Source organism: Leptonychotes weddellii, chromosome 6 (assembly GCF_054177405.1).
Source record: "Leptonychotes weddellii isolate Sample4059 chromosome 6, ASM5417740v2, whole genome shotgun sequence".
Classification (NCBI taxonomy): domain Eukaryota; kingdom Metazoa; phylum Chordata; class Mammalia; order Carnivora; family Phocidae; genus Leptonychotes; species Leptonychotes weddellii.
This window is the reverse complement of record NC_138374.1, coordinates 84,686,654-84,705,696: the sequence shown is the minus strand read 5'-3', so window position 1 is coordinate 84,705,696 and position 19,043 is coordinate 84,686,654. Positions and strand designations below refer to the sequence as shown.

Below are 19,043 nucleotides of genomic sequence, written 5' to 3'. Positions count from 1 at the left end.
GGATGGGTTAGCCTGGTGGTGGGTATTGAGGAGGGCACGTTCTGCATGGAGCACTGGGTGTTATGCACAAACAATGAATCATGGAACACTTTATCTAAAACTAATGATGTAATGTATGGGGATTAACATAAGAATAAAAAAAAAAAAAGAAAAGATTTCTTCTTACTTTGACTGTAATAGATACACATTGGAGTATGTGGAAAATAGCTCTAACAAAGGATATGCCCAGGATGCAGTAGCTAAATATAACACCAAATCTATGAAAATCAATTACTTTAGTCCAAAAGACACAATGTCCAAAAGACACAATGTAAAGGACCATCTGTGTAGATGGATCCATGTACCTCTCATGGTTGCCAACCACTTAAGGAAAAGCAGAATCTAAACCTGAAATAATTGTGCCAAAAGGAGAAGACACACAGGCTATAGGTTGGGAGACCAAGGTTCTATTTGTTTGAACAGGTTTTTGCGTGATTTTGGACATTCACGTTTTTCTCAGGTGACTTTCCAATTGTGAGATGAGTACGTCTGCATGACTACTTCATGATATTGTTGTAGTAATAAAATAAAATAATCTATTTAAAATGATTTGGAATAGCATGAATACTTTGCAGGGATAAAACATTATCAAGGATAATGGAGACATTCTATACTTTCTCAATTCTGATACATCCTTATGTTCCTTGGGCTGATTTCTCTGACAAGCCAACCAAAACCATGGGATACGAAGGCTAATTGTAACAGAGTTTTATTATATTCATTAACAGAATTTTGATCATTTTCTCTAGAGGACTTGTGGAGGGTTGGGAGGTGGATGACAGACTCTAATGGTGAACATAATGAGTTGATTTAATTAATGCAGTGACAATTAAGATATTCAATCCAGTTAATTGATGTGTAAGCAAAACATCTAGTTGATTTGTCTGAATCTCAATTTTCCAGTTATTTTTACAATAGATAATACTTCAAGAGGAACAAATTTTGCAACTATTCAGCATTAAGTTTTTATTCTGGATAAATCCACATTTATTCTTTTTTTTTTTAAATGTTTTTTATTTATTTATTCATGAGAGTCAGAGAGAGAGAGAGAGAGAGGCAGAGGCAGAGGGAGAAGTAGGCTCTCCGCCTAGCAGGGAGCCCGATGCGGGACTTGATCCCAGGACTCCGGGATCATGACCTGAGCCGAAGGCAGACGCTTAACCATCTGAGCCACCCAGGCGCCCAAATCCACATTTATTCTTAATCTTATTTTTCTGTCTGCATTTTAAATCATTTTTTTTCCACCCTGGGTGTGGTTTAGATAAAGAAAAATACATTTTAAATTTCTTTCTCTTTACTTTTCCCCATCTCTTTAGGAGAACACAAACTGAATCATTGGTTACCATAAACTTAACATCATTTCAATTAGTAAAAGTCAAGGGAGTATTGAGAAGTGATTGATCTTGGTACTTCAGTCAATGACTAGAGAAGATATGTGTCCTCTGTCATTATGTTTTTTAGATTTGTCTAAAGGAATAAGACTAACATGTGAGTAAAAGATAAAATTAAGCAACAAATTGAATAGTAGCAAATGTGAATAATTCATGGTAAAGAAAAGCAATTGGGAGCTGAATTATGGAGAGAAGTCTTCACGGAATAGTTTGTGTTTGAAGGCTAGTATAAAAATTGCATGCATTTTATTTTATTTTATTTATTTTTTTAAAAGATTTTATTTACTTATTTGAGAGAGAGAGAGCATGAGGGGGAGAGGGTCAGAGGGAGAAGCAGACTCCTCGCTGAGCAAGGAGCCCGATGCGGGACTCGATCCCGAGACTCCAGGATCATGACCTGAGCCGAAGGCAGTCGCTTAACCAACTGAGCCACCCAGGCGCCCAATTGCATGCATTTTAAAGAATTCAATTTAGCTAAATGTGCTTGCAAATGTTCAGAGTTTTAAAATAAAAATAAAATCAAGATTTGGGCACATTTGAATGCTGACTCATTTAAGCTTCACAAAACACTGTATTAAAAGTATTTTGCTGATGAAGAAAAAAAAGAGAGAGAGAGAGAGAGAAGTTAACTAAGTTGCCCAATGCCCATAGCCAGTAAGTGCCTGAATCAAGATTCCAGCTCAAGTATTTCTGCAAAGCCCATGACTCAACTTAAATGCCAGGATGCCTCTCAAGAAATACTGGGATCTCAAGAAGCATGGGTGAACAGAGAGAAAGAGAAAGGTGAAGCAAGAAGGGTACTACTCAGAGAACACAGAGATACTCAATGTTCTTTAAGTATCCAGGAGTCACAGTGAGGCTCATTTCAAATCCCAACCACTCATTAGACGGAGGATCTCAAGGTACTCCCTACTTTGGTCAGCATCACTTCAAGAGCTTGGCAAGGGTAACTCTTCCAGTAAGAGGCAGCAAGGATCACAAATGAGCAGAATGATGTCAAGAAGTTATTAATATCTGTCAATCATTTTGTAAAGGGTGCCAATCTTAACCAAAACTTTGTCTTTTGATAAATTGTCTCAAAATATCATCCATAATTAATGATATTAGACACAAAGCATATTTACTAATAAATGATGAATAGGTTCTGGAGGATAAATTTTGCAAACACAAGCCAAAAGCTAATAGTACATATCATAGAAAGGCAGATCTGAAAAACCGAAGAAATATAGATGTGGAAGATTTTGTAGTAACCGCCCAAATTTGTTCATATACTTCTGCACCTATAGTCTTGGACAGTCCTTCCCTACACTGGTTCTGGACTTGGTCATGGTACCTGCCTTGGCAGAGTATAAGCTTGTGTTGTGATTGGAACTGTGAAAACCACTGTAATAAGAAATCAGTGCTAGCAGGCTGGAGGTTGAGAGAATGAGATGCACCTAACTGACAACGTACCAAGTACCAAATATGCCCCCACATCCTAGATCATCCACCCAACCACCTGGCTACAATCCAGAAGAAAGCCCAGCAGAAATTAACCAAGCAAACTCCCAGAATTATGAACTAAATAAAATAGCTGTTTATTTTAAGCCACCAAGTTTACACAGCAAAAGCTAATTGATATGCCAGAATACCATTTTGAGCAATGAGAAAAACAAGCAAAAGGTATTACATAATTGTTTCCCAGATAGAGACCTGGTAAACCAGAAGGATCATTCTGCAAAGACTGTGTGGTATGTCCAGGCAGAAAGAGTTTGGGCATCCTGAAAGAATCCCATGCCTCGGAGATGGGGGAGAGCAGCAGAATATTCTTGTGCAACTGAGAGTAAAATAGAAAAACACCATAGGTCCTTGGGAAGCAATAGCACACTTTCCCAGTGTGAGGCAGAATCACTTGGTGTGCCCCCAAATTGAGCTTGGTCGAAGCAAAGATTGTAAACAGACAGGAAGAGGCCCTCTCAATGGGAACAAGAAATAACACAGAAGCCGTGGAGTGCACCACCAACTGAAGACATTGGTGGTGGACATCATGCTTCCCAATGGGTGCCAGTGTGGAGAGAGATGCAACAAAGGCTAAATTCTTCCTCTCACTCTCCTGCCCCTATCCAACAATTGATGTACATCAATCTTCCTATCTATAAAATCAAAGTACCACTGTATTCTATCAGCTAGGCTCTAACTCTGAGACTAATGCAATTTATTCTGTGCTTTGTATTTTCATACATATTCTATGTTCTCAGCAATAGAATTGAAAAGTATTAATAAAATTATCAACTCCTTGCACTACAACAACATAAGCAAAGTTTATAACAATTAAATCATCATCAACAACAACAAATCACCCAAACAGAAACCTGCATCCAGCATTAAAAATTAGGGAAGGGTGCCAAAACATATGCCTCCAAAGTCTAACACTATACTATATATTGGACCAGATTGCAAAACTGTCCTAAGAAAGCACCACAGTACTAAGTAGAGAAGACTTTGGAAGATGACTAATGAACCCCCAAGTCTGCAGTGGGAAGGTCAGAACACAGAAGAGAAGGAAGCACACCATTTTGGATGCTGTTCACTGGAGTCACTGAACAGCAGCTTCTCTCCACCATGTGGAGAGCACACAAGACAGAGGTCTGGCATGACCCCAGCATGCAGGAAGCTGGAAACTGACAAAGCAGGATACAGGATGAAAGTGTGGCCCATGAAAAGGGTCCATCACAGTCAGAGACAGCATGGCACCATGAAGAGGTCCTGAGGCTGGGATCGCTCCCAGCTCCACTCCTTCTCACTATACTCAGTCTAACCAAAAGCTACAACTAACCTACTAATGCAAACTAGTATCACCAGCATGGCAGCTCCTGCTGCAAAGAAGGGAAACTATGGCATTGAGTTATCTAAGACAATCCATCCACCCTGTCAATATTCAAACATCAGTCCTATGAGGAATTCTTTATGTTTGAGGAGAATAAATGGGAAAACAATTCATAAAACAAACCCACAAACATTTCTAAGACATAAAATGGCATGAAGTAAACTTAATGACAGTCTCTTCTACGTGAAGTCAAAACAGTAAAAGTGAATGATACTGATGTAACGAAAGAAGAGATGAAAGATGACTCACAAGACAATGGGCTGTGACTAGAGGAGGCATGCCAAAGGGCAGGTGGAAATACAGAACTGGACAGAATGAAGAAAAGTCAAAATGCAATAGATTTATTCTCCATTAACAGCAATAAAGAGCTGAACTGCCAGTGGAAGAAATAAAAATGAATGCTATAATGTGCAAAGTTAACAAGTTTACCTAGAGGGAGAAGGAAGGGAAAGAGCTAAGAAAAGAGCGAAAAAAGAAGAAAGTGATAAATGACAATTGGGTGTAAGGCGGAATAAAACATACTAGTAAATGTTATTTCAAAAGAATAAACCAGAATAAATAAACAGGCAAGTGATTAGACATAATAACAAAAACGAATACGAAACCAACTATAATTGTTAATTTTTTGAGCAATTATTATGTAATAAGTGTAGTAATAAATGCTTGATTACTGTTTTTTTAGCAGTAGCTGCTTTATACACATTAATTCTTTAATTTTCAGGAAAACACTAAGTAGTGGGCATCATTATTATATGATGTTAAACATGAAGAAATGAAATCAAAATAATATAACAGGAAAATTTTTTTCAACTTAAGTAAACCTGAATCAACAGACTTAAATGATTTAGCAGATCATACAAATACACCAACCAACAAACAAACCCCTAGCAATTGTGTATTTGTGTTTTGAATTTCAAAGATAAGGAAGACATCACAGAGATCTAGGCAGGGGAAAACACACACATATGCATATAGATATATACATATATATGAAAAATTATATATATAAATTTTACATATATATGAAAAATTAGTTTTCAGATTTGGCCATAGTGAATGCATGAAAGCAATGAATTAATACCCACAGTGTTTTAAAGAAAAAGGTTTATCTCACTTACATTACATCTAGCTAAGTTGTCAACATACACATGGGCAACAAAAGTTAATGTCAGATACACAGGGGCTCAGGAATTGAACAAATACATATAATCCCGAGAAACTGCTGGAAGAAGTATTCCAGCTTTACAATAAATTAGTTAAGAATATTAACAAAAATAAAATTTAGTAGTGATATAGAAAATTAGCATACATATGTCAACAATATCTATATGTACAAATAACCAGTTAGTAGATATAAGTGAAGAGTAAAACCTACATATAATAGTAACACAAAATAAAATAGCTAGGAACATACTTAATATGAAACATGCAAAACCTATATGAGGAAACTTTAAAACACTCCTGAAAGAACCCACAAAGCAAACCTGAACAAATGAAAAAACACAGCATATTCTTGGATAGAAGACTGAAGTCTGTAACTTGTCTGGGAAGACAGAAGGAACAGGTTGGAGATGGGATAAATCAGGGTTCTACTTTGGTGATGCTGAGGCTGGCCCCCTGAGAGAGGCCACATATGCAACAGGTAGACTAGTATGGAACACCATGGAGAAGTCAGCATGAAAGCTATGAATTTGCAAGTCCTCCACACATGCCACTGAGCAACAGCGTGTATTTGGAGAAGAGAAAGGTACCTAGTACAGAAACTTGGACATTCCAACATTTACAGATTAGCTAGGAGTGGAGACCTGTCACAGAAGACTATGTGGGTAGTGACAAGAACAAAAGCCATGAGTGGGACACCCTAGAAGCCAAAGACAATCAAGTCAATCGGGGAGGGAATTTCTTCCTGTATTCCCAGTGCCTAGCCCATAGTAAGAATTCAGAAAATTTGTTAAATGGATAAAAATATAGATAAATCAATGAAGAAATAAGCTTCTTCTAGAAAAAATATTGTGAAAATGGACCCAAGAGGTAGATGAAAACAAAACCTTTAGATGAATCCTGCATGTGTACTATATGGGTATGTGTATATGTAAACATAACAAAAATAATCCTAAATTCTAATTGAAGGCCTAAATATAGCTTTATCTTAAAAGAATAATACAACATGGCCACTTCCCTAATAGTACCAAAATCTCTAGTAAAATATCCAGCCAAATGTGCACTGAATTACTGCAATAGAAATGGAAAAGTATTAAGTATTCATTAACAAAATATTGAGCACTAAGTGTACAAATAATGTGGACTCATTGGTCTTGCAAAGACCCTGAAGACCATGCAACCCTCTCCCCCCGTCCCTAGATGGGCCATCAGAACCTGCACCTTTCCCCAAGCATTGCTGTCTTCTTCCAACTTGTCACAAAATCCTCTTTCAACAAATAACTGACATCTGGAACTTCCAGCGATCCCTAGAGGTCTTCAAACAACCTCTTGACAACCAGATAGAAGCCTGGCATGAAGCTTATTTTATTATTTTTTATTTTAAAATTTCCAGAAAATGTATAGGGTTAAAATTAAACCTGTTACTATAATAACTATTTAGTCTCTCTTTATGAGCAGTTCCAAAATGCTATGACTAATTTCATACATGCAGCCATCAGAGTTACTTTCATGATGTCAGTTATGTTCTTGACCATATTTATTCAGAACCACACTGCCAGATTGATGCATTTCTGTGTGCAAATCTGTTGTATCTTTAGAATAGTCATCAGTGCTTCCCACTCTTCTTAAAATCTAGCCTTTTACTCTGCAGAGGTTGAACTAGTTCATTCAAACCAACCAATCAACCTACCAACCAACTAGTTTTTCAGCCAGTCATAAATATGACTAAAGAACATATATGTTCTTTCCTGGATATGATCGATTTTATCTTTCTATATACCTTCTAACAAAGCTTTACAACTTCCTTAAACTGTTGAGCAAGCAAATCAAATCAGTTTTTCATACATGTTATAGCTAAAATGGTATCTCATGTATAAATTATAAACAATGACTGTTTCTTACTAGCTTATCATGTACTTTTCCTTGCTCCCCAGACTATTACTAAAGTGCACTTTTGGTCTTAACTCACAAGAAATACTCTTGAATCCACTTCACCCTTTGAGCAACAGTATTTTTTGTAAAACAGTACTTTCCTGGTTGTCAATGACTATGCCAATCTTTTGGTTTTTGTTTTGTTTTGTTTTGTTTTTAGCATTGGGGGCTTTTGTGTGAGTGAGCCTGAGCTGAGACTAAAATGTAAACTTGGTAAGACTGTGACTCCTTGTCCCAGGAATCACCTCCTCTTTTCACTTAGTAACAATATGATGCTGGAGTAGGTGCTTCATCTTTATTTGTTTTAATCCTTTTTAACCTGCTAGGATAGGTATTCTAAAACCTCACGTACCAGTTGAGCAGGGGCTGTGCACAGGCATTTATATATTGAATTACATCTACATTTTCTGATGACAAGGTTTTATGAAGTTAGCTCAGAATGAGGAAAAATAAAAACTCTGCCTTTCAATGTTATTTCTAAACCATTCTAAGGTGTAACCACCAGAGGCAAGAACAAAAGCCATGCTGAATTCTTTTCTAATTGAAGTGATGATTTGTTGTGTGGTTGGTGTATTGTCATCTTTCCCTACCATGTCATTCTCAGTCACTGTAATACCAAATTTTATAAGCTTTTTGTTTGTTTTCTTAGCATCTTCTCTAAACAAAACACATCTTATTTTCACTTCAGGGATGTACATTGTTTGCTGCATGTGAAAGCTCTTACATGACATTTTTAAAAAGTCATTAAATGCCTTCCGTATGTAGGAATTTGTTCTAGGCAATGTACAATGTGGGCTGGTGGAAACTGTTCCCAAACTCTGTAAATTAGCTTAGTGCTGCAGAGCAGACATATTTTATCTACAATTATTTATGAACACACATATACTTTACCCATTCTATAGTCGTCAATCACCTGAATCAAATTTTATGAAATGGAACATTAAATATGTGAAAAATTGTTACAACTTACTAAATAAATTTTAGTTAAATTATGTTGACTACCATAAAATTTGTATAAATATGAAAAGCATAGTTTAAATGTAATTAAAATCTTTTAGATTTGCTTGCTTGCCATATTAGCCCTAAGAAAAACATATTTCTTAAAACCACAAAGAAAATAATTCTATCAATGGGAAAATGATTTATTTACCTGGATCTTCTATAGTTAAGTTCTTTATTAACCATTGAACAATGTCTGACCCTAGAAAAAGAAAAAAGAAAAACACAAATATTTGTGAACATTTGTTTATACATGTTAACTTTAAGAACTCTTAACTTCTGGCACTCACATTAGTAGGAATGTTTGTTTTATGTTTTTGCATATATCTTTTTTTTATTAAAGTATAGTTGACACACGATGTTACACTAGTTTCAGGTGTACAACAGTGACTCAACAAGTCCACATGTCACGGTAGGCTCACCACAAGTGTAGCTCTCATCTGTCCCCATACAACCCTATTACAATACCAATGACTATATTCCCAATGCTATACTTTTCATCCCTGTGACTTACTAATTGTGTAACTGGAAGTCTGTATCTTCCACTTCCCTTCACCCATTTTGCCGTTCCCCTCTTCCGCTCTCCCCTCTGTCAACCACCAGTTTGTTGTCTGGATGTATTCTCTGAGTCTGTTTCTGCTTTGTTTGTTTTTAAGATTCTACATATTAGTGAAATCATATGGCATTTGTCTTCCTTTGTTTGACTTATGTCATTTAGTGCAATACCCCCATAGAGGTCCATCCATGTTGCAAATATCAAGATGTGCCCAGGTGAAAACTAGTAAATTATTTAATATGAAATATTTAAACACAAAGGTTTAATATACTTGTAGTGGATAAGATGATTCATTCATTTGTTCATTGACTACGTGCTTATTGGGTGCCCACTATGTTTGAAGTACAATTCTTAGCACGGCATACCCGATACTTTGTAAGATGGTCCTTTTATCTACTCTCAAGCCAAGCCAAATTTTTTGTTAGCTTTTGAAAACTCCTATGTGTTTCAAGTCTCCATGTCTTTATAGTACTATTCTCTTTGACCAAAATGTCTTACCACTATTTTCAAGACACTCAAGATTCGTTTACACAATAGAACTTTCCTTGACCCTCATTTTTGTCCACTGAGTTTACAGCAACCTCCATTGAAAGTGAACTGGTCTCAGGAAACAAACTGAGGGTTGCTGGAGTGGTGGGGGGTGGGAGGGGTGGGGCGGCTGGGTGATGGACATTGGGGAGGGTATGTGCTATGGTGAGCGCTGTGAATTGTGTGAGACTTTTGAATCACAGACCTGTACCTCTGAAACAAATAATACATTATATGTTAAGAAAAAAAATTAAAAAAAAAAAAGTGAACTGGTATCTGTGTAGTCTTGTACTGTAGTACAGATCATACAATGTTGCAACTGTTGATTTGAATAAAGCCCTCAAGTAAGTACTTTGAAGCGGGTAACATATTCACCTTTCTACATTTGGAACAAAGCAAGTGTTTGATAATGTGTGATGAATAAAAAATATGAGTAAATATAGGTTTTCACTTTATACAGAATAAAATGAAAGAGGGTCTGCAGAAAATGTGATGTTTGAGCTAGATTTTGATATATGAAAAAGACAAAACTTAGTTACTGAAGGCCTATGTCAAAATTAAAAAGGGGGCAATAGGCAATAAAAACTATTGTGTTCCTTCTATATACTACATGCTGGGAATAACAGGAACTTGACACTAATAAAAGTACTCAGATCTTGAATTCCAGGCAAAATAATTTAGATTTTTTCTTTCTATATGTCAGGCAGAGAAAGGGAGACATGGTATGTTCTGTTGTGTTTGGTTTTAAACAGAAGAATGACCTTATCAAAACAAGTTTAAGGAATTCGATTGGCAATACATGTGGGAGTGTCTTGGGCCAGTCAGACAGAAAGCAGGGAAGCCAACATTTCTACTGGTCAAGATCCAGGATTGAAAGGAAAAGTACTGAACTAGTTAATGTACAAGCAAACTAAAGCAAAATTAGAGGCTTGCTTCAGGACTTTGTGACTAATTAGGTATGGGGGTGGCCAGTGGGAGAATAGTAAGAGAACTCAAGGTTTCCAGTGCAGGAGCATCGAGGATGAAAAGAATGGTGAAAATATGAGCAGAAAGAAGAGGACTTGATTTACCTGAAATATTCATTTCTATTTAATTTAGTTTTCAGCATCATTCATTTCTACATAAAATAGCAAAAAATATGTATGAAAATAGCTTTGTATACATAGTAAGCTGCAGCAGGGCTGCATGAATGAAATTTTGTGTGACCTGAAATTCCACTTCTACCTCTCTTGGAGACTGACTTCCGTCGCACCTGAGACGTAGCATATGACTGATGTTGACAATGGCTAAATAATTCTTGCTGCTTCATGCAAAATAGTTCAGAACTATCTTCAGAATAAGCTTGGGGGCACCTGGCTGGCTTAGTCAGTAGAGCATGCAACCCTTGATCTTGGGGTTGTGAGCTTGAACCCCACGTTGTGTGTAGGGATTACTTTAAAAAATCTTTTAAAAAAATTAAAAAATAAAATATGTATGCATTTTTTAAATGACTTCATGTGTTGAATCACTTGTGTTCTTTTATAACTGTTACTTTTATAACTGCCATTGATTTCCATACAGGTAATAAGATGGATTCACCTTGATCTTAAAGCAGCTCTGAGGGAAGGAAGGAAGGACGACCACTCACAAGAACACAGGTATTTCACAGTGTTATGTTCAGCCTTATAACCTAACTTGTCTTGAGGCACTGTCATCCCTTCAAAAAAGAGAAGGGGGACTCAGTTTTTCAAATATGTTTGTATTGATACTTGACCAAAGTAGAATTCCAGGTACCCAAATCTTATGCACTATTTCCAGGTACCTTGCTCATTTTCCACATTTGAGCATCAACTTGGGGAACATATGTGAGCAGCCACTGGAAATTTTCCATGCTTTTGCAGAGAGCCAAACATTGGTTCCAAGACTATAATTTTCTCTTAGTGTGAAAGATGATTTAGAAATGCTTTTAGGGAAAGTTTTTTTTTAAGTTTTCTTCTTTTTTATTTTTCTGAGCAGAAAGAAATACAAAGAAGCTTAATTTGAAACTACATTTAACTCAGGAAACAGGAAACTTTTTTTCCTAGCCTAGATTTGAGTATTTCTATTATGGTTATATCCTCAGTTCAGCTCTGAAAGGGATGATTGGGCCACTTGTCAATATTACTTAGGAGATGCTATTATAGTGGTTTTATTATTGCGTGGTCACGCCAGTATACTTATGGTTTTAAGTTAGAACATTATGAATTACTTTGCTGTTAAATATATACCCAAATCCACCATATTTACGTATTATGTATGTATGACAGCAAGACCTTAGCTTCCAGACAGAGAACAAAAACTTCAGCATCTTGATGGAACCAGAAGACTAAAAGAGAAATGTGCTATCATAGCCACATTGAGAATTACAATTCAAAATTAAAAGGGTGCATTACAGTCAGGAGGGGTGTAGGAAAGAAAGGTGCATTTCTAGTCCAACATCTCAGCCTTTGTTTAATGAATAGATGAATAGGTTTGTGTAAATGTACATATCCAGGGTACTTTAGACTTCCATCCGTCTTTATTGTGAGGGCCTCGCAGTAAAAATGGAGAATTTTTTGTTTTCTTTTTTGCTTTTTGTTGTTTTTTCTTTTCTTTAAAAAAAATGGCAAAAGAGCTCTTGAATAGCTACAATGTGAAACTTGCTGAGAGATGCAATAATATCTTAAACCCCAAGAAATAAAAGAAACACCTGTATGACTACAGCTACTGGGAACTTGAGCCCCAAGCAGTGTCTATACTCTTGCTTTGAATTCTTACTCTTGTACCCCTCACAGTTACAAAATTATGTGTTCCCTCTCCTTAGCAGGAGAAGTAGAGGTTTTATTATTGTGCAATCCCAGTAATCTATGATTTGAAAAATGAAAACAAGCAAAACAAGCAAGACAGTTCCTCATACACTGCTCATAGCTGCCCACATGCTGTATTGTTTCTTATTTCCATGACTTTGCTGATGCCATTCCGTCCCCGTCTCTTTTTCCTTCAGCCAATTCCAACTCAGTCCATAAGATTCAGGTCACACATAATGACTCCAGGAAGCCGCCTCTACCCACCCCACCTGCGGGAGGGTGTTATTCATCTTTGGATCCCAAACACCCAGCCCAGTGCCTGACGTGTAGAAGCTAATCAGTAAATGTTAAAAGAATGAATGAATTCACAGCAAGGTTCCCTCTCCAGATCTTTCTCTAAGACAATTTACAAAAGGATGGTATCTACCATACAAAGAGTATTTGGCTGGCATATAATTTTCAGCTACCATAATCACCTTTTGCAGTGATAATTTTCCCATTTCAGTGCTATCACTTTACCACTCCACCCATAATTAAAGCAAAGCCATGGAAGACGTTTAGACATCGGTATTATTTCCTCACCCCTGCCATGGACCTGAGCGGAAAGAGGCTGCCCCAAGTCTGCTGTGCTGCAGAGAGGCCTGAAGCAGGCCCTGTCCTGTGCCTGCGTTACTTCCATTGCAGCTATGTTCCTTCTACTGATTAGGACACACCCTCAGCTACAAGGGTCAGCTACAGTCATCCCTACCCTAAACCTGGGTGGATGGCTCGCAAAAAGGAAAATATTGTGAAACTTTTGTGCATGTGATATATGAGGGCTTTGTAAGCAACCAAAATGTTACACTTTTGATTTGTATCTGCTACAAAAAAATCTCTTTAAGTTCTGCTAAAGCCATTAACAAAAACTTTAGCTCTTAATCAGTGGAAGAGGCCCAAATATTCCTGAGGCAAAGACATTGACCTTTTTAATATTTCTCTCTCAGGAAAATAGATAGGGTTTTTGCTTGGGGTGGAGCTCCCGGGCTGTTTTTTTAAGCAGATATTTAATTAAGATCATGACAATTTATCTGGATTTTTAAACTTCATTGTGTAAGTTCCATAAACCATAAAAAGATTTCTTCAGACACAAAACAAGGATTTTGGACCTCTTCAAAGCCTAAGAAGCTTTAAAGAAAGGCAGCAGAAACAGCAAAGCAGCAAAGATGACAATAATCAGAGGACACAAGAATATCGAGATGACCCTAAGGACTGTTTCCCACCCTCTCCCACAATTCAAGATGATTACTGATCAAGCAGAGCACCTTTTTTTTTTTTTTTTCAAATCGTGTTCTGAGCAACACCACTTGTCTTGTGTATGAGATGGTATAAGTCCATGTGGGAAATGCTGTGGAATTAGGCAAAGGAAGGGAAAAGTGGTTCCCTGATGTGGCCTTCACTGTGATAAAGAACATGTGAAAAATCAAGAGAAGGGTGAGTTTGCAACGTTTCCTCAGAAGGGAGACAGAGGCTCCCTTTAAAGAACATTTTTTAAGTTTTATTATATTTTTCTGGTTTTACAATTCTTTAGACTCACAAAAAATGAAATAAGTAATAAAAGTGTTAAATGTGAAAATATAACTGAATTTCGAGTTAGCTAATACATTGGAACTTACCAACAATAAATGAAACAATTGAGTGATTGATTAATCAATTAATCAATTCTATATGCTAGCTGCTAGGCATAAAGAAGAGATTCGAGACCATTCTTGTTCTGAAAACATAATCCCCTTAAAACTAGACATAGGCCATGTCTAGGTGTCTAATTGTGTCTATGAGGGACATATGAGATGAAGAAGACATGTACTGATTGATAAATAAAAATTTCCTTTCGTGCAGTCTACAGCTGCAATAGGAAGTAAGAGTAAACTAACATTTACTGAGTTTTTCTTGCAGAATAGGGTATTTCACATAACTTTCCATTAAAAAATAAGAATACTATATAAATAAATAGATGTGTCCTGTTGTAGATGATATTTATATTTAAACATGTCTACTTTGCCACGTTTGGTCAATGAAGTTAATATATTCAGAGATGAAAAGTAATTACATGTGGCCCACAACTACGTTTTGGCAATTTCATATTTTAATTAAACCTTTTAAAAACAGACTTTATTTTCTAGAGAAGTTTTAGGTTCACATGATATTGAGCAGAAAGTGCAGAAATTTCCCGTATACCTCCTGCCCTCACATACACATAGCCCTTCGCAGTATCAACATCCCAGTCTACATCTGTTACAGTTGATGAACTTACATTGACATATCATTATCACCCAGAGTCCCCAGTTTATATTATGGTTCACTCTCAGTGTTCTACATTCTGTGGGTTTGGACAAATTTATAACAGCATGTATCCACCATATTGTATCACGCAGAGTAGTTTCACCGCCCTGAAAATCCTCTATGCTCCACCTATTCATCTCATTGTCTCCTCTAACCTCGGTCAACTACTGATCTCTTTATTGTCTCCATAGTTTTGCCCTTTTCAGAATGTCATATAGTTGGAATCATGCAGTATATAGCCTTTTCAGATTGACTTCTACACTTAGTAATGCATTTAAATTTCTTCCATGTCTTTTCATGGCTTGATAGCTCATTTCTTTCTTAGCACTGAATATTATTACATTGCTTGAAGGTGCCAAGAAACACAATGGGGAAAGGATAGTCTCTTCAATGCTTGGGAAACTAGATAGTCACATGCAAAAGAATGAAGTTAGATCCCTATATGATACCATACATGAATATCAACTCAAAATGGATTAAAGATTTGAATATATGACCTGAAACCATAAAAATCTTTGAAGAAAACATAGGGAAAAACTTCCTTGATATTGCCCTTGGCAATAAATTTCTGTGTGTGATACCAAAAGCTTAGGCAACAAAAGCAAAAATAAGTAAGTGGAAATATATCAAACTAAAAAGCACCTGAACAACAGAGCTAAGAATGAACAGAATGAACACAAAATATATTTATTGGGAGAAAACATCTACGAACTATACATCTCACAAGGGGTTAATATCCAAAATATATAAGACTCATACAATTCAACAGAAAAAAAAAAAAAGAACAACTTAACTAAAATATGGGCAAAGGACCAGAATAGACAATTTTCTAAAGAAGACATACAAATGGTCAGCAGGTATATGGAAAGGTTCTTGCAGAGAGTGGGGCTCTCTGCTCAGCAGGGAGTCTGCTTCTCCCTCTCCTTCTGTGCACTCTCTTTCTCAAATAAAATCTTTAAAAAATAAGAAAAGAAAAGGCTCTCAATCATCAGAGAAATGCAAATCAAAACCACAATGAGATTATCACCTCACAACTGTTAGGATGGCTATTATAAAATGAATAAATAAAATATAACAAGTCTTTTCAAGGATGTGGAGAAAAGAGAACACTTGTACACTGTTAATGGGAATGTAAGTTGGTACAGACAATAGGGAAAACAGCATGGAGATTCCTCAAAAAATTAAAAATAAAACTACCATATGATCCAGCAATCCCTTTTCTGGGTATACACCCAAAGGAAATAAAATCAGTACTGCAAAGAGGTATTTTCATTCCCATGTTTATTGCAGCATCATTCACAATAGCCAAACCATGGAAACAACCTAAGTGTATACTAATAGATAATAAAGAAAAGGTATGATAGTATTCAGCCTTAAAAAAAAAAAAAAGAAGGAAATCCTGCTATTTGTAATGAAACAGGTGAAAATGGAGAACATTATGATAAGCAAAATAAGCCAGATACAAAAAAGACAAATAGCGCATAGCCTCACTTACACGTGGAATCTAAAAAGTTGAACTCATAAAAGCAGAGAATAGAATGGTAGCTGCTAGGTACTAGAGGTGGGAGGTGTGAGAGTGGAAACATATTGGCCAAAGGGCACCAAGTTTCAGTTATACACTATGAATAAATTCTGGAGAGCTAGTATATAGCATGGTGACTATAGCTAATAGTACTGTATCGTATACTTGAAATTTGCTACACGAGTATATGTTAAGTGTTATCACAACTTATAATGGTAACCATGTGAGGGGACAGATACGTTAATTAGCTTGATTGTAATAATCATTTCACAATGTATATACATATCAAAAGATCACATTGTACACCTTAAATATATACAATTTTTATTTGTCAAGTATACCTCAACAAAGCTTAAGTGGAAGAATAAATACAAGAACAGGGAAGAACTCCCTAACCTTCTTTCTATCATGTGAGGATATAAAAAGTGAGCAGTCTGTAGCCTGGAAGAGGGCTCTTACCAGAACCCAACCATGCTGGCACCCTGATCTCGGACTTCCAGTCTCCAGAACTGTGAAAAATAAATTTCTGCTATTATAAGCTATCCAGTTTATGGTGACTAAGCCCGAGCTAACGAATATGAAGGACAAGTTCCAGGTTTTGGCAATTATGAATAAAGCTGCTGTAAACATCTGTGTGCAGGTTTTGTGTGTATGTAAGTTTACAGTTCCTTTGAGTAAATACAATGGAATGCAATTGCGTGATTGTAGGGTAAGTGCGTGTTTAATTTTATAGGAAATCACCAACCCATCTTCCAAAGTGGCTATACCATTTTGCAATCCCACCAGCAATGAATGACACTTCCTATTGCTCCTCATCCTTGCCAGCATTTGGTATTATCACTGTTCTGGATTTTGGCCACTCTAACAGGTATATAGTGATATCTTGTTTTAATTTACATTTTTTGATGACGTATGATGTGGAACATCTTTTCATATGCTTATTTGCCATTTGTATATCTTCCTTCATGAAGTAGCTGTTAAAGTCTTTGGCTCATTTTTTAATCAGGTTGTTTATTTTCTTATTGTTGAGTTTTAAGAGTTCTTTATATATTTTGGATAACAGTCCTTTATCAGATGTGTCTTTTGCTACTATTTTCTTCTAGGCTATGGCTTATCTTCTCATTCTCTTGACATTGTCTTTCACAGAAGTCTTTAATTTTAATAATGTCCAGCTTATCAATAATATCTTTAATTGATCATGGCTTTGATGTTGTATCTCAAAAGTCCTTGCCATACCAAAGGTCATCAAGGTTTTCTCCTATGTTATCTTCTAGAATGTTTGTAGTTTTGCATTTTGCTTTTAAGTTCTGTGATCCATTTTGAGTTAACTTTTCTGAAGGGTGTAAGGTCTGTGTCTAGATTTATTATTATTATTAATTATTATTATTATTATTGCAGGTGGATATCCAGTTGTCTCAGCATTATTTGTTTGTTAAAAGGACTATCTTTGTTTCATTGTATTGCCTTTGCTCTTTTGTCAAGGATCAGTTGACTATATTTACATGGATCTATATTCTGTTCCATTGATCTATTTGTCTATTCTTTCACCAATATCACACTGCCTTGATTACTATACCTTTATAGCAAGGCTTGAAGTCAGTCCTCCAAATCTGTTCTCCTCTTTCAAAATTATGTCAGCTATTTTGTATCTTTTACCTCTCCATATAAGTTTTAGAATCAATTTGTTTATAACCATGAAGTAACTTGCTGGGGTTTTGATTGGGATTCCATTGCATCTATACATCCAACTGGGAAAAACTGATATCCCAGCAGTATTGAATCTTCCTATCCATGAATGTGGATTCTCTCTTCATTTATTTAGTTCTTTCTTGATTTCTTCCATCAGAGTTTTAGTTTTCCTCATACAGATATTCTACACATACTTTTTAGATTTATAACTAAGTTTTTCTTAATTAAACTTTTAAATTTCTAGATAATTATAGATTCATACACAGTTGTAAGAAGTAATACAGAGAGATCTCATGTATCCTTTATACAATTTCCACCCAAAGATAACATTTTGCAAAACTATAGTACAATATCACAACCAGGAAATCGGCACTGGTACAGTGAAGCTATAGAACATCTCCATCACTACAAGTGTCCCTCATGATCCTCTTTTATAGTCACACTCAACTGTTCTTAACCCCTGGCAACCATGAATCTATTCTCCCTTTCTACAACTTTGTCATTTTAAGAGTATTATTAAATGGAATCATACAGTATGCAATCTTTTGACATTGACTTTGTTTTTCACTTACTCAGCATGTCACTGGAGATTCACCCAAGTTGTTGCACATATCAATAGTTCGATCCTTTTTATTGCTGAGTATTACACTGTAGTATGAGTGTACCAGAGTTTGTTTAACCATTCACCTGTAGAAGGGCATATTTGTCAGTTTTAGCTATTATGAATAAAGATGTAGAAGCTATAAACATTTTTGGGCAGTTTGTAGGAATATAAGTTTTTTACTTCTCTGGGATAAATCCCTGCAACTGCAGTTGCTGGGTCATATGATTTTTTTTTTTTTTAAGAAATGGCCAAACCATTTTCCATAGTGTCTATTTTCCGCAGCCATTCTGACAAGTTATGTGGCAAGAGATCACTGTCATTTTAATTTGCATCTTCTTGATGGCTAATGATGCCGGCATGTTTTCATATGCTTATTTGATGTAGGTATATCCTTTTTGGTGAAATGTCTCTTCATGTCTTTGGCTTATTTTCTAATTGGATTGTTTTTTTGTTTTTTTTTAAGATTTTATTTATTTATTTATTTATTTATTTTTTAATTTTAATTTTTTTTTATTCTTATGTTAATCCCCATACATTACATCATTAGTTCTAGATGAAGTGTTCCATGATTCATTGTTCGTGCACAACACCCAGTGCTCCATGCAGAACGTGCCCTCCTTAATACCCACCACC

The 19,043-nt window shown here is 36.0% G+C and overlaps 1 protein-coding gene across 5 annotated transcripts in view; it reads right to left on the bottom strand.

Moving 5' to 3' along the window:
* The window catches only part of RGS7 (regulator of G protein signaling 7), a 499,918-nt gene that overhangs the window by 154,675 nt on the left and 326,200 nt on the right, over positions 1-19,043 (bottom strand). For 4 of the 5 annotated variants that reach the window (XM_081824503.1, XM_081824500.1, XM_081824502.1 and 1 more), the window contains exon 4: positions 8,540-8,590. The exons of the other annotated variant lie outside the window; for it this stretch is intronic. In XM_081824503.1, the coding sequence (XP_081680629.1) occupies positions 8,540-8,590 (51 nt within the window). The remainder of the gene's footprint in view (positions 1-8,539; positions 8,591-19,043) is intronic. 5 annotated transcript variants of the gene reach the window in all.